This window comes from Procambarus clarkii, chromosome 6 (genome assembly GCF_040958095.1).
Source record: "Procambarus clarkii isolate CNS0578487 chromosome 6, FALCON_Pclarkii_2.0, whole genome shotgun sequence".
Classification (NCBI taxonomy): domain Eukaryota; kingdom Metazoa; phylum Arthropoda; class Malacostraca; order Decapoda; family Cambaridae; genus Procambarus; species Procambarus clarkii.
The window spans coordinates 19,006,085-19,022,866 of NC_091155.1; the positions used below are offsets into that span (position 1 = coordinate 19,006,085).

Sequence of the window (16,782 nt, forward strand, 5' to 3'; positions counted from 1 at the left end):
GTACATCAGACCCTCGTCTCACATCAATTAATACATCAGACCCTAGTCTCATAGCAATTAATACATCAGACCCTCGTTTCGCATCAATTAATACATCAGACCCTCGTCTCACATCAATTAATACACCAGACCCTTGTCTCACATCAATTAATACACCAGACCCTTGTCTCACATCAATTAATACATCAGACCCTCGTCTCACATCAATTAATACATCAGACCCTCGCCTCGCATTAATTAATACATCAGACCCTCGTCTCACATCAATTAATACATCAGACCCTCGTCTCACATCAATTAATACATCAGACCCTCGCCTCGCATTAATTAATACATCAGACCCTCGTCTCACATCAATTAATACATCAGACCCTCGTCTCACATCAATTAATACATCAGACCCTCGCCTCGCATCAATTAATACATCAGACCCTCGTCTCACATCAATTAATACATCAGACCCTCGTCTCACAGAAATCCATAGGAGGGGGACCCCATCACTCGCCCGTGACGACCAGATGTGATTAAATTACAGGGCCAGAAAATGATCAGTAAAACTAGTAAATAAACTGGCAAACTCACCGCTGGACACAAACAAGATATTCCAAGCTATCAAGCTTGTATTTGAAGACATTCTCAAGCATACAGATTATAATTTCCTTTTTTCTTTAGACATGCACACAGTTTGGGCAGCGTAAGACCAATAGTGGCAATATTTAGGGGGGAACATATATATATGTTCATATATCATATATGAACATATATATATGTTCATATATCATATATGAACCAGAGGTGTACCTTTATATATCGATAAATCAAATACAGTAAACGCCAGCGATGTACAAAACGTCAGATCATTCTTGGACCAAAAAGAGACCTGCGCATCACAATCTGTACTGACCATCCCATCTATCGATCGCTTTCAACACTACCGATACAAGGATAAAAATAGTCAATGGCACCCACGACTCAACAGATGGTTTCCCAATACGTTTCCAGTGTCGTTCGCTGTTCCATTAGTTTTCCTCTCCCCTTTACCGATTACTGTAACCTACTCGGTTTATTAGGCATTGTATTTAGTGCCTCTGTTAGGGACTATAACCATACGACTTTTTGTGAGAATTGAAAGAGGGTAAAGAGAGAAGGAGTCTGAAGTAATGGGGAGATATTCGACGCGTCTGAGTGTAATTTTTCGAAAGGTGATGATGTTGTTCGGTTAGTTTTGGGTCGTTTCGACATGCCGATGGAACCTATAGGAGGGGGATGGTACTCCGGCAGGGGCGAAGGAAGGGGAATAAAGCCAGAATGGAAAATGAGATATTATTGTAAACAGTAGAATGAATCTCCCCGAAATACGTTTAGTAACGATACATGTTGTAGAAAACATTACGGATTATTACGTTAAAATAATTCGAATAGTCGTTGACATTTCGTTGCCAACAGCGACGGCCTTTTATATTCCATCATCAAACACTTGTCGGATTAACGTGTTTGGTCTAATTGAGTTATTTCACACGAAGGGGGAGACAACTACCCCCCCCATTGTTCCTTCCAACTCACTACATTTGATCACGAGTTACAGCCCCGCTCCTGTGCCAGGTAAGTCCACTACGGGCTCACCATAGCCCGTGCTACTTGGAACTTTTGTTCAGAGTAGCTGAATCTAAAACAACAACTACATTTGATCAACGTTTTCTCTACAAATTCCCCTCCCTTCCTCCCTCCCTTCCGCGACAGTGTTTAAAATAACAACCACGAAGGAATTTTCCCACCAGCATGTTATATCGTTCAAACCCTGCTGTTGTCTGCATATTTATTCTAATCCAATGAGTTACAGCTACAGTTTTTATGGTGAATTAAGGTTACTGGTGCAAGTCTATTGTGTTTCCATGTGTGGTGGTGGTGGTGGCGGCGCTGCTACCGGCCTCTGTGCACAATCGTTTCGACCTCTTTTGAATGCCAAGAAAGGCGAAAGGTCAGTCTCTCTCTAGTTTGAACTAAGGTTCGAGTCATTCTGTTTAACTAGTGTTATTAGTCTTAGCAGACGAGCTGAAAATATAGTTAAACATATAAATATATGGTGGTTACTAAATATGCCTTGGCAACTCCAAGGGGATTATAGCAGTTCAAATCCGCAGCTGCTCCGTCTGCTCCATATATATAAATATTTCATATATTTTTGAGTTCTTTCATACGTAATGTTTTTAATATATCACTGAGAGGCTAATGGTAAATATTATTAATTCAATTTTCTGAAATGTGGGGAGGCTGGTGACTGGTTATTGACTGGTGAGAGAGAGAGAGAGAGAGAGAGAGAGAGAGAGAGAGAGAGAGAGAGAGAGAGAGAGAGAGAGAGAGAGAGAGAGAGAGAGAGAGATAGCGGGAGTCCGATGCTTCAACAAAGAACTCCACTTGGTTACGGCACGCGCCGTGCCGGACACGCGCTACCTACGGCACGAGCCGCACGTGTGTTTGGGCGGAGCTCGGCTTTCCCGCCCAGGCCCTCCTATTGGACGAATATTTGGCGGGAGGAATTTGGATTGGGTGGCTGACTGTTGATGGGTGGAGCTTATGCACGCGCGTAGGTCTTTGAGCAGAGGCACGCGCAGATGCATTCCGTTACCGCCGCGGTCAGAAGGGAGATTGTCGCGCGTCAGAAAACGGCGGCCAGTTTGAAGTGACGAGGATAAAACCGTTATTACCCGCCAGTGTCTGGAAATTAAGTCGCCTTTCTGGGTGTGTCCCGTGGAGTGTGTGTGTGTGTTGAGCGCGGTTGTGATCGTTGGGGGGACGGAGACTAGTTGTGAGGAGGGGGAATTATGCACGAGAAAGGACAGTGAAAGTTTGTTTAGTAGTGATATTGCAAAATCGGTGACGATGTCGACGGAGGTGGCGGTCATGCAGAAGGCTCTGAAGGTGGAGGTTCAGAGCCCGGTGAAACCAGAGGTCCTGAAGCCCTCCAACACCGCCAACCTCCAAAACATCACCAACATATCAGCCAAAATTCCTTCAATCAACAACAAGGCCGCGAACTTCACCAATAAAATCACCTCAAATGCCGTCACCAAAACAACAGACAGCTTTACTACTAAACACATGCTCGGGAGAGTCAACATCAGAATCCAACCAATCACTTCCAAGCCCAGCGTGATCAGATCCCCTTATCCACAGAGCACCAAATCTCCATTTAAGCCTCTGACGCCCATCAGACCTTCTCCAACAACCAAGAACTCCCTCACCTCCCCCGCACCAACCACCCCCAACACCCCCACCCGAACACCCACTTCCGTCTCCAAAGCCTTGGATTCCTCGTCTCTCTCCGCGTCGTTCAATGCGCTCCTCGCCTCTCCATCGTCGTCCTCGACGATCAGCCTATCACCGACCAAGTGCAGAAGAAGAATAAGCTACTCAGACACGGAGGTTCGTATTCCAGTGTCTAGAAGAAACGCCAGAGAGAGAAACAGAGTGAAACAGGTGAGAGAGAGCCGTGGTAACTGTTAGTATTACAAGTAGTTTTATCATTATTATTCAGAAGGATATCACGATATCGTGATATATCTGAGGGAAATCATTGGAGTAGAATCGTCTCGTGTTATCGACTGGTTCGATCCCCGTCTTGCTTCAGTGATTTGTATAGCTATTTTAATATTATTGATATTAGTGTCATTATTATTATTACTCTATATTAATAGTATTAAATTTGACTGTTGCTTTAATATTTATATTTACTTGATAGACACGTCATTATATATAATTATTTCTTTGCAATTGTAATTGCTTATGTGTTTGTACCTGAAACCTTATCGAGGCTTTTCATTCCATTTAGCAACGGATTCATGGCTCAAGGTTCTCTTTTGGAACGAAAAACAATGAATTTTATGCAACATTATCTCTAACAATAATTTTTTTTACGTTAGCAGCATGAGATGAGTTTTCATTGTATTTTATTAACTACAGTATTTCAGAACTGATGTGGATAAGTTATTATATATATATATATATATATATATATATATATATATATATATATATATATATATATATATATATTGTATGTAGAATAATTTCATTCTGATTTGTTGCTGCTAGTGGGGCTGCTGTTGCTGCTGCTGTTTCTGCTTTTGCAATTCTGTTTTTAATGTTTCTGCTGCTGTTCGTACTGACTGCTGTTCGTATTGCTGGCACCACTAACACTGTTGCAACTGTTGCTGGTACTGCTGCTTCTGCTGTTACTGCTACGGTTCAGGTTGCTGCTGCAGGTGGCACTGCTGTGGAAATTGGTACAGCTGCTCGTTCTCCTGCTGCTGCTGCTGCTGCTGTTTCCTGCTGTGGTACTGTTGTTATACTGCCTGCTGAACCTACTGAACCTATTGCTGTGGGGGAACATCTACGATATTTCCTTCTTTTACTTATAATACTGCTATCACTACAATATAGCAAGTACTTACGAACGTGTACATCTTTCCTCAATATTTGAGGCCTTTGGTTACATTTATTAAACAGTTTACAAGCATGAAAACGTCCCAATCAACTGTTATTATTATAAACAGCTTCGTGGTGCTTCGGAGCTCATTAACTGTTTAATAATTGTAAACAAAGTCGCCAAAGATTGAGAAAAGATGTACAGGTTCGTAAGTACTTGCGTAACTACTTTGTGAATCTGGCCCCAGCTTCCTTTCCTTATCTCCTCTTTCTCTCCCTATCTCCTCCTTCTCTCCCTATCTCTTCTTTCTCTCCCTACCTCCTTCTTCTCTCCCTATCTCCTCCTTCTCTCCCTGTCTCCTCCTTCTCTCCCTGTCTCCTCCTTCTCTCCCTGTCTCCTCCTTCTCTCCCTGTCTCCTTCTCTCCCTTTCTCCCCACTTTCTTCTAGACGGCAGCTTGGCCTCACAACATCAACAAGTGCTATATAACCTTAGATTATTCGGCCCAGCTGAGTGTTCATATACTTCGCTGCCGAAGGATTCCTTGCTTCCTCCTCCTCCTTCTTCTGAGAATCCCCAAGTGTCTCCTGAGAACCCTCTCCCTCCCCCCGCCCCCCCGGTGGCTGTTGGTGGGGGCTGTTGTGGTTGGGTCATTCCATGCATTTCCGCTTCTGCCATTTCGAGCCCTTTTGTCTTCTTCCCTTTTTCCTTCTTTTATTTTTTATCTTTGTTCTTCTTTTCCATCTTCCCGTTTTTATTCTTTTCCTCTTGCTCAATCTTCATCTATTTCTCCTATTCTTCTGTCTGTTCCTCATTCCCACTTCATGGGGGAGGGGGGGGGGAAATTTCCTGTCCTGGCAGTATATATTAACAATTTCTGTATCTTGTTGTCTAATAAGCTCTCTATATAAAAACCTAATCACCCACATTTCCTTCTAAGATACCGGAGTATTGTGTATTATTGTGTGATACTAAAATATACACTTCAAACACTATGTTTATGGTAAGCATAGCTCTCAGATCAAGTCTTGAGAAAAATATATTTGTTATTCTCTGGATATCGAAATTCAGTCTAGAATCAAGAAAAATTATGTTGGGGTGTGATGTGTTTATTCTGTAGATGTTTTCCAATGATGTGTTCGCGATACGTGGTTAGCTATCTCATTACAGCTTTAGCTTGTTGCAGAGTCTGAGTGCAGTTGTAACACGACCTCCTGGGGGGTGTGTTTGTCGTTTCCTCTGTCCTTGTCTGCTTGTTAAGGGGGGGGGGGCAGTAAGCGGTTGAGTTATTTGCGCGAGCATCTTCTTCTCTGTCTGGCATTCTCTTCTACCTTCTTCAACTTGCAATGCTTTTCCCCTTTTCCATCTTCTCTTTCCCGTCTTTCTTTTGTTTTAATTTTTTATTTTATTATATATATTATATAGGAATATTTGGTCTGTAAAATATAATTCGTTTATTAGATATTAATCCTGATATTTCTCAGGAGCAGAATAGAAACTTAACTGCTAATGTTCTAGTAGGAACATAGTACCTAGAGGCTATGTCTCCCCCCCTTGTTTTATACAATGATTGTGCATAGTTCATGATTAACGAGGTGAACAACGGATGGCACATTGTGTGGGATAATGACGCCCCTTGTACCATTACCAACTTGTTCTACCATAAGATATCATTAAATTCAGTTGCCCTAATTTTGTGTAATTTCATAATAATTGTCAACTGTCTTTTATAGTCAGGGAGGGAGAAAGCGCCAAGCTATAACGATTATAGTGAATGTCTAATGCATTTTAGAGATTTAAAATGAAAGTATTAAGATCATTGGAAGACCAAAGCAAAAGCCATTCTGTACAAAGTGTCACGAAAGAGTGCAATGTACAAAGTGTCACGAAAGAGTGCAATGAACAAAGCAACGAACACGTACCATCAATGTGTAGAATGATGAGTTTGTTGACAGTTGATACTACTCTCTAAACGCCACATCTTACCACTAAGCCCATCGTCCTACAATGTCTACTCTCATCAATTTCTTTCAACGCCCTCTAATCAACAACGATATGTTTTTTTTTTCCTTAAAGTCCTTCCGTAAATTCTCCTAAGGCCCCGACTGCCACCTGTATCATGCTCGCTGGGTCCTCGGAGTCTCCACTACCGCTGGGAGACTTGGCGTTTTAAGATAGCAACTCGAAGATAACCATCAGTTGGCTTTTGCCTCCAGGCTCTGATCATATTTCTCTGTGCTCCCAGCTACTCTCATCAGGGGCAGGGGTGATTACTCACACATCTCGCTACCTTAGTTCTGTCAGCCTGTTGTGTCTGGGATTACCATTACCCCTCACAATGGTCGCCTAACTCCTCGGGTACCCATGGACGTGGTCCACACATTTACAATGCTAATCAGCATATTTATGTACTTTTTCTCCTGTCCTTCATGGACAGGGTTAGAGATCTGTTAAACATATATTACAGTGATTTATTGAACAATCAGCCACAGAAGGTGAAACGTGCCCAAACGTCTCGTTCTGGCTGGGGGATCGAACTGTTGTCTAATCGGGGTTTTAGTGCTTCCGTTCAGTGAGTTCCATAGCACTTCCATCATGTATGGCTTCAGTGTATTTTAGTACCTTCTTTGTTGGTTTAATAGACTTCAGTCATCCAGATCCTATCATGCTGTTATACATTTTAGAGCGTTTATGCTCCAGTCTTTGAGTTCTTATACAATGTCGTAGCTCAGTCGATTAAGGCAGCGTCTGGGATGCTCTCGGACGCAGGTTCGAGTCCACGTTACGGCTCTTGTGGATTTGTTCATTTGAGTTCCTTGTTTGTCCAGTTTCTTAATCTCGCTGATGCTCTGTTCCAGCTCAAAAGTGATTCTGGGTTCCAGTTTGTAGGCGACTCTGTGTTCCAGACCTTAAGTGATTATCTATTCCAGCCCAAAATTGATTCTATGCTCCAGATCCTAAGCGACTCTGTGTTCCAGACCTTAAGTGATTATCTATTCCAGCCCAAAATTGATTCTATGCTCCAGATCCTAAGCGACTCTGTGTTCCAGACCTTAAGTGATTATCTATTCCAGCCCAAAATTGATTCTGTGCTCCAGATCCTAAGCGACTCTGTGTTCCAGACCTTAAGTGATTATCTATTCCAGCCCAAAATTGATTCTATGCTCCAGATCCTAAGCGACTCTGTGTTCCAGACCTTAAGTGATTATCTATTCCAGCCCAAAATTGATTCTATGCTCCAGATCCTAAGCGACTCTGTGTTCCAGACCTTAAGTGATTATCTATTCCAGCCCAAAATTGATTCTATGCTCCAGATCCTAAGCGACTCTGTGTTCCAGACCTTAAGTGATTATCTATTCCAGCCCAAAATTGATTCTATGCTCCAGATCCTAAGCGACTCTGTGTTCCAGACCTTAAGTGATTATCTATTCCAGCCCAAAATTGATTCTATGCTCCAGATCCTAAGCGACTCTGTGTTCCAGACCTTAAGTGATTATCTATTCCAGCCCAAAATTGATTCTATGCTCCAGATCCTAAACGACTCTGTGTTCCAGACCTTAAGTGATTATCTATTCCAGCCCAAAATTGATTCTATGCTCCAGATCCTAAGCGTCTCTGTGTTCAAGACCTTAAGTGATTATCTATTCCAGCTCAAAATTGATTCTATGCTCCAGATCCTAAGCGACTCTGTGTTCCAGACCTTAAGTGATTATCTATTCCAGCTCAAAATTGATTCTATGCTCCAGATCCTAAGCGACTCTGTGTTCCAGACCTTAAGTGATTATCTATTCCAGCTCAAAATTGATTCTATGCTCCAGATCCTAAGCGACTCTGTGTTCCAGACCTTAAGTGATTATCTATTCCAGCTCAAAATTGATTCTATGCTCCAGATCCTAAGCGACTCTCCGGACAAGTGTCTTCGGTGATTCAGTGACCCGCTACCCCCTTCTCAAGTTGTATGTTCCAGATTCTTTTCCAGTTGCTTTCACCTGACACCTACTGACTGGAAATTTATGGAAGCAATCTCCGGGTGATATTACTCTTACAGGATCGCTGGATTGTTTCAAGCGTAGTCTGGGTTTAAATAGAAGTTGCCTTGCATAATCCAATAGAATTTCCAAAGTTTCCTTTATTCTCTTTGTTTCTCTCTGGTTTTATGTTTCAGAATTTTATGTTTATCTGTTTCATTAGTTCTGTATTCCCAATTTCCCCCTGTTCCAGATAGCTTCTCCCGTTCCAGAGAGAATTCTTCGTTCATTATAGCATTACCCATCCCTTATAGCATTCTCCGTTCCAGATAGAATGCTCTGTTCCAGATGGCCTTCTTCGTTAATTTATCTATGTTTCTCCGTTCCAAGTCGTTAATGTACTCGCCTAGTACTCATCTAGTTGTGCTTGCGGGGGCTGAGTTCTGGCTCTTTGGTCCCAGCCTCTCAACTGTCAATCAACTGGTGTACAGATTCCAGAGCCTACTAGGCGCTATCATATCTACATTTGAAACTGTGTATGGAATCTGCCTCCACCACATCACTTTCTAGGGCATTCCATACCAGATTCTGGAATGGCAGATTCTGCGTTTCTTGAGATCAACGTTTGAGTGTTTTGGGCCCTTTCTGGCCAGTTCTTGAAGAACCATCAGAAACATGGTTCCACACTCTCAGTGCGTCCCCATTCCAGGTTCTCTGTGGTTCCTTATTCCAGGTTTACTCTGGTTCTGTGTTCCACGTTTTTTTTTTCAAGCACTATCTTTCAGTACATCTTTATTTCTGTGTTGGCTCGAGGTCACATGCAGTTAGTTGATTTACTATTTAAAAACTCAAAATTGTTACGTACTTAAAAATGCTAATTAGAAGAATACCAGATTTCAATGGACCCCTTTGAGCCAAAAAATCCAATAAACTGTTTTGTTATCCTAACAAAACTCTATCCTACTCCGGTTATCCTAACTGGATTGTGGGATCAGATGGAAGTCCTGACATTGTCAGACAATGAACTGGTCGAAAAAGTGTTAATTTCCTGGAACTCATTCGAAATGGGCGATAGTTTCGTTTACATAGTGGTTTCTGTGTATTCTATTATAATTCTGTTAATTATGTTCACTGGTACAACGAATCTAGCCGTATGTGTGTCTCTGAGTGCAGCTGTGTGGTGTGACTGAGTGCAACTGCATGTGTGTGGCTGAGTGCAGCTTCCAGCGAAGCAGAGAGGAGAGAGAAACACCCCCCCTCCCCACCTCCATCATCCCCCACTTCCCTCCCCCCCCCCTCAGCATATGACTGAAGAAGGTCAAGGATAACAGGAGAAAGGAACTTGAATTATCCTCCCCTCTCCCCCACTTTCCCCTCTCTCACTCCCCTCCCTCACCCATTCGCCGTGAAATGGGTCTCTCTCTCCCCTCCCCCCATCTCAGGTTACTCATAGCTTCATGCATATATTCTCTATATCTACTGAGCGTTAGTTCGTATCATTCATCTAGTTTTTATGTAAACTGGAAATATTCTGTAAAATTTCCTGTTTGAGTGAATAAGTATACTGTATTAACGTTTGTGCTCTGTACATTGGGGTTTTTTAATATATAATTATTTATATGTACTAATTATTTATATGTATATAATTATTTATATGTATTTTGATGTATAATTATGTATATGTATTTTAATATATTACATAATTATTTATGTTGATCATATTTGTTCTGGCTGTGTGATCTTGGCGTTATAATGTCAAATGAGTTGTATATCAATCAATTTTCAACTTTTAACTTGTCATTATTCTTCTGTGCGTTCCCTATCTTCTCTCTCTCTCCACCTTGTATGGTTTTCTCTATATGTCTCTCTCTCCTCTCCTCCTTAAACCCTTCATTTTTTCTGGCTTTTCTCATCTCTACTCTATGCCCTCCGTTCCTACTTCTCAAGACTCATCTTTCTATCTCTTGCAACTCTCCAGGACTCTCCTCCTCAAAGAGGACTCTCCTTAACACCACCACACTTGCCTGCTTCACACTCTTCAGAACTCTTAACCTTGTTGTCAAGGAGAACGGGAACCAGGATGTGCTGGACACACACACACACACACACACACACACACACACACACACACACACACACACACACACACACACACACACACACACACACTTCAAGTGTGGTTTTAGCTCTTTCATGAAGACTTATGTTGAGTTGCCTGAAGCACCGAGCAAGAAGCCCTCGTCTGGATCAAAGAGATACTATAAAAACCGCTTTACAATCTCTCTCTCTCTCCTGTGAATCTTGCCTCTTCAACAATGGAAGATTTCCCCACTCTTGCAAGTTTCCTCTCCATATGCCAGTAACCTGTTCCAACCTCTTTTATACAATCTTTAGGTACTATCCCCTATCCTTCCAGTGTGGCATCTGTGTGTGCAATGCCCTCTGTACTATTCCCATCCTTATTGTATTCCATTTGTGCAATGTCCGTTTATCTTTGCAATTTGTATTATCCCCGTTCATATACATCGACTATGTATAATCGATGATAGGTCACATGTGTGCCACGTGACGTATCCATGGATTATACATAGGTACTACAAAGATAATGTTGTATGGAATAACGTAATGTGGTCATTGTAGCATCATTACCTCATTGAGCTCGGTTACGATGTCTCTCACATTTCTACTTACGAGCTATCGTACGTTGTGGCATTTACAATAATTTACGATATCATAATATTCTTTTTTGTAGTAGCCTAACAATTCCGGTATCGTTTAATATGCTTCTTGTATTAGTCTAATACCTACAGCTATTGTTCAAAATGCTTGCTGCAGTAGCCTAATTCTCCCACGATACAATGCGCCGTTTCCTGTATGTTACGGGTATCGTAATCATCCAGTAGGGACCTTGCCACTGACTCTGTCTCTCTCGATATCAGGTATCGCAAGGGTTCGCTATCCTCCGCCAGCACGTTCCTCAAGCCGCTCGCAAGAAAAAACTTAGCAAAGTGGAGACCTTACGTTGTGCCGTCGACTACATCCGGGGCTTGCAGCTGCTGCTGGATAACCATCCTTCAACCACCCAACAGCCCTTGACCGCCGCCGCCAACCCGTCCTACCACCACCATCATCACCATCACCAGCAGCAGCAGCAGCAGCAGCAGCAGCAGCAGCAGCTGCAGCATCCCCACCAGGTGTTCTTGCAGCCTCACTCTACCATAGAGCCGCATATCCTGAAACTTCCCGTGGCTGATGAGGCATTCCACTCACCAGCCTCCCTCAGGTTTGCTCTCCATGAGGAGTATTTTGTTTGGAAAACTATTTTTCGTGTATTTTTTATGAGGAAATGTATCGTGTGTGTGTGTGTGTGTGTGTGTGTGTGTGTGTGTGTGTGTGTGTGTGTGTGTGTGTGTGTGTGTATACTCACCTACTTGTACTCACCTAGTTGTGATTACATGGGTTGGACTCTGGCTCTTTTGTCCCGCCTCTCAACTGTTAATTAACTGGTGTACAGGTTCCTGAGCCTACTGGGCTCTATCACATCTACATTTGAAACTGTGTATGGAGTGAGCCTCCACCACATCACTGCCTAATGCATTCCATCTGTTAACTACTTTGACACTGAAAAAGTTCTTTCTAACGTTCCTGTGGCTAATTTGGGTATTAAGTGTCCCCTTGTTCGCATTATATATTTTATCTTTATCTACCCTGTCAATTCTTCTGAGAATTTTGTAGGTAGTGATCATGTCTTCCCTAACTCTTCTGTCTTCCAGTGTCGTGAGGTTCAGTTCCAGTAATCTTTCCTCATAGCTCATTCCTTTCAGCTCGGGGACTAGCCTGGTGGCACACCTCTGAACCTTTCCTAACTTCGTTTTGTGTTTGACTAGATGTGGACTTCAGGCTGGAGCCGCATATTCCATTATTGGTCTGACATACGTGGTACACAAGGTTCTGAATGATTCTGAATGACCTGCCTTCAGAAACACAAAGTTTCTAAGATTTCAGTCTCTTATTATGTTCGCGTGTGATGCGTGTGTATACGCATATGTGTACTCACCTATTTGTGCCTGCAGGATCGAGCTTTGACTCTTGAATCCAATTTTTTGAATCCATTGACTCTTGGATGTGTATACATAAATGTGTGAAAGTGTCTTCATATGAGTATGTGTATGTGTGTATGTGGGAATGTGCGTGAGTCTGTACGTGTGAGTGTGCGTGAGTCTGTACGTGTGAGTGTGCGTGAGTCTGTACGTGTGAGTGTGCGTGAGTCTGTACGTGTGAGTGTGCGTGAGTCTGCAGGAACGAGTGCACGCGAGTGTGTAGGCGTGAGGGGCTTATTTTCCACTCACCAATATTTTTCCTCACCCAACTCCTTTCATCTTAAGTCATTCAGGAAGCTTCTAAGGAACTTTATTTCGAGCTGAAATTTTTTCTTTCTCCGGGTCATGCCTTGCTGAGTCCACACCCTATACCTTGTCTTTTCACTTACCTAAGGTAAAAAAAAAAAAACTATATATGCAAGCGTTGTTGCCTGTTTGGCATTTTAGGGGAATTTCTACCCATTGACTAATTGTTTTCATCCTAATTGTTTGTGTATTTACTATTTGTGCCTGCAGAAGCGAGCTCTTAGCTCTTGGATCCATGGGACTCTGGCTCTTGTGTGTGTGTGTGTGTGTGTGTGTGTGTGTGTGTGTGTGTGTGTGTGTGTGTGTGTGTGTGTGTGTGTGTGCGCGTGCGCGCGCGTGCGTGTGTTTTATTTATTGCAAAATTAGCACTGACATCATTTGTAAAATAATATTCTCTAATGACCAGAGATCAACCCACTATATTTAATTTATAAATGTCAATATCTGAATACCGATAATTTTGCAACATTTATATGTAATATAACGAGTCAAAATTATATTGCAGTACGACCCTTGTCAAGTATTACAACATTGCGGCTATAATACGCAATTCCACGCCCACAACCACAGCTCCAAATCTGCCCTTGTAACGCGAGCCATGTCGTATATAGCATCTTCTCCCCTCTTCGCAGATATGACGGCATCGCTGGGGCGTTCCTGAGGACTTCTCCAACGGAATCTGAAGGAGGACAATCCCCCTCCCACATCTTCTACAGCGACAAGCTGTCCTCGTCCTCTACCACCTCTCCATCATCGTCCTCCTCCTCGTCGACAGGGGTATGCATGGGAACTATCAAGACTGAAGGGAATGATACCAGGAACTATGGCAGAGAGGAACAGGACCTGCTGGAGGCGCTTGCCTGGTGGCAACACAATATCCAACCGTAGGGAGAATGTCATGGCTGGATAAACTGACGGTGATACATGGTGATACATGTTGACGGGGCGGTGTGAAACGTGTAAATGGGGGGCAGAGATACGTGCATTAACGGAATACGTGTGTTGACTACAAAGTGAATGAACAAAGTGTGTCTTTTAGGGCAAAAAGAGTTACCACATGAACTGTTTGTATGAAAAACTGTGTCTGGGGGGAAGCTCAAACAGGAGAGTATTGTAATGATCTCAATATTCTGGATAAAATTTTTCCAATAGTGAATCCCACTCATGGGGAGCTGCTTGTGAGCTGCTTCGCTTAATGACCTGATCACAGATCTCTGTACATTACTTGCTCATCAATTCATTGTAACATCAAACTGTTTTAGAGTTTGAAAGTCGTGTATTGACTGACCGTATATATATATATTATCTATTTTCATGAGTGTTTAGCCAATATGAAAGAAGTGCGGCTTTCAAATGTGAAAAAAATCAAGGTAGGAATGACGAAGAATCAGCTCGTGATATATGGCCATCTCTCTCTCTCTCTCTCTCTCTCTCTCTCTCTCTCTCCACATTATTCCATTCTCATTACCGCTCTAATTTAATTATTTTACATATTCCTGTGTAACTGTCTGCAACCTGCAGTTCTTAACAGTTACCGTATGTTTTTGAACGAAAATACAAAATATCATTTATTCTTTATCTTGCATATATGCTAATCTCCAGTGTAACTTGAGCTGACCCAATCTCTTACCAATCTCTTTCTCCTACGTCTTGGAGAAAGCCTTTCAGCCTTTCAGTCTCGTCTTGGCCAAAATTCAGAGCTGGTTCTTACAGTCCCTTCCCCCGTTCTAGTCCAAGTTGTGGTTTGAGTCAAAATCTCAACTTAAACTCGAATATATAAGTGTTTCCATGATCTTAGAAATCGTTGTGGTTTCTCACCCGTCCCACTTATCAGGGGCACCTGGTGTGTGTTGAGATAACCACACAAGTGTTCATCCTAATTTATTGATAGATATAAATATATATATATATATTTTTTCTCACTTTTTAGTTATTTTGATTCTTTCCATGGCAGTTTTAAGTGCCTTGAGTGTTTTATTGCTGTGTATTGCTTCTTCCCTCCCATTTTTAAACTCCCGTAAGTGCCTGTTTCATGGAAAATTAATGTTTCGTCAAGAAGTGCCTTAAGTAATGAGAGTGCCTTAAGTAATCAGAGTGCCTTAAGTAATGAGAGTGCCTTGTGTTACCACTACTGGTGATGGGACATGACGTCCTCTTACTCCAGGACGACCTAAGCCAGGATGTATAATCTTGTCCATCATAGAGATTAACTATTAGTTTTCATATATGATAAAATATTGTGTTTCTCAAATGCAAATTAGTATTATTATAAATCGTAACTAGTGAAGTTAGGTAGTTGTATGTGTATTTAAAACAGGGAGCGGAAGTGAACGAGGTAGGCCTCGTAGCCCTGTAACATAGGCCTAATTAACCTTCGAGGGCCAGGGTGTAGACAAATCTATGTGTAGACATAGTGCATGTAGGGGCCTGATAGCTGGGTGGACAGCGCTTCGGATTCGTAGTTTTGAGGTTCCGGGTTCGATCCCCGGTGGAGGCGGAGACAAATGGGCTAAATGTTTCTTTCATCCTGATGCCTCTCCCCCTGTTACCTAGGGAAGGTTATCTAGCGCGTTGATTCCTGGGGTCATGGTCCCCCGCGGCCCGGTCTCTGACCTGGCTAGGTAATTACCAGGAGAGCGCCCTAAGCCATGACAACTATATAACACTTGGAAAGCATATGAGGATAAGGATTTGGGATTGGACGGAGGGAAGAAACACTGCCCAATCACTTGGACAATCGGGGATTGAACGTTGACCTGCAAGAAGTGAGGCCATCCCTCTACCGTCCAGCTCAAGTGATTGGGTCCCAAACCATATTAATGTGTATTTACGAAATACCTTCTCCTTGTTACTCCATTTTAAATTATCTAGGTGTTTTGAAATCTTAGAAGATGGGAGACTATACTCCAATATTCCTCAAATTACAGATAACATCATTGCGTCTCCTTACGTTAGATTTACACGTTCGTGATTTATTTCTTTCGTTAAAAAAAATAAAAAAAATCACACTGCTAAGGTCTCTTTTTGCAGCTTGAATTTAATTTATTTTTAATCTAATTACGATAATCAAGGTCAACCTGGCGTAACAAATTAACATTACCTTAACTCCGAAAACTACGAAATATAAGTTATTGGTGAACGAAGCCTTTGGTGCTAAGATTACCAGTCGGTGGCTGTATACACTTTGTTTGTGTCTTGTATGACGGCTTTTCGTATGATTTTGTTATATATATATAAAACGCTCTCACATGTACCTGATTTAAAAAAACACTACACAAGGAAACACATATAAACATAATACACTATTGGCACTTTCTATAGCTTTATATATATATATATATATATATATATATATATATATATATATATATATATATATATATATATATATATATATATATATATATATATATTCCCGAATGTGTGAAGTTCGGAACTTCTTACTCTAGAGCTGTCACTGTAATATAATGCAATATATATATATTAAAATTAAAATAACTTAAGATTGCGTTTCATTTCATATATTTTGTTTTCTGAGGGAGAGGGAACTGCTTCCTTTCATCCCTGAGTCATGCTCGCAGACATGTGTGGGTGACAGTGGCTTCCCGGTGTTCATTCTGGACTAATCTCGTAAATATGTAGACAAATATGTATTCTCGTATATGTAGGTCATTAGAGTAGTTAATGCCTAATAGTCGATATCCTTAGCTCTTTCCCTAATGATAACATTTTTTTTAAAAGCCTGAGGTGTTGATAACAGTCTCTCTCAGACTCCTTATCTCGATATAATTTCTACAAGGACTTTGAAATCTTCAGCATCACTCATGTTGAGAAAACTTCTGTGATGGATGTGGAGCCGTCAGCATCCGCCAGCAGCTTCAAATGTGTGCAACTCAGTAGCCTTGAGTTTAAAAGAGCTGCACTGCCCGCCACAGATCTTTTTGATACTCAACCCAGCACGTGATGTCCTAAGAGAGTCATCAC

General features: G+C 41.8%; 1 protein-coding gene across 1 annotated transcript; it reads left to right on the forward strand.

Annotated features, from left to right (window-relative positions):
* The first annotated feature begins 2,633 nt into the window (after positions 1-2,633).
* LOC123751225 (atrophin-1) lies at positions 2,634-16,104 on the forward strand. The gene is made up of 3 exons (XM_045733325.2): positions 2,634-3,477; positions 11,332-11,675; positions 13,431-16,104. Exons 1-3 carry the CDS (start codon positions 2,881-2,883, stop codon positions 13,684-13,686), a joined length of 1,197 nt encoding a protein of 398 aa, XP_045589281.2. The 5' UTR covers positions 2,634-2,880; the 3' UTR covers positions 13,687-16,104.
* The last annotated feature ends 678 nt before the right edge of the window (positions 16,105-16,782 follow it).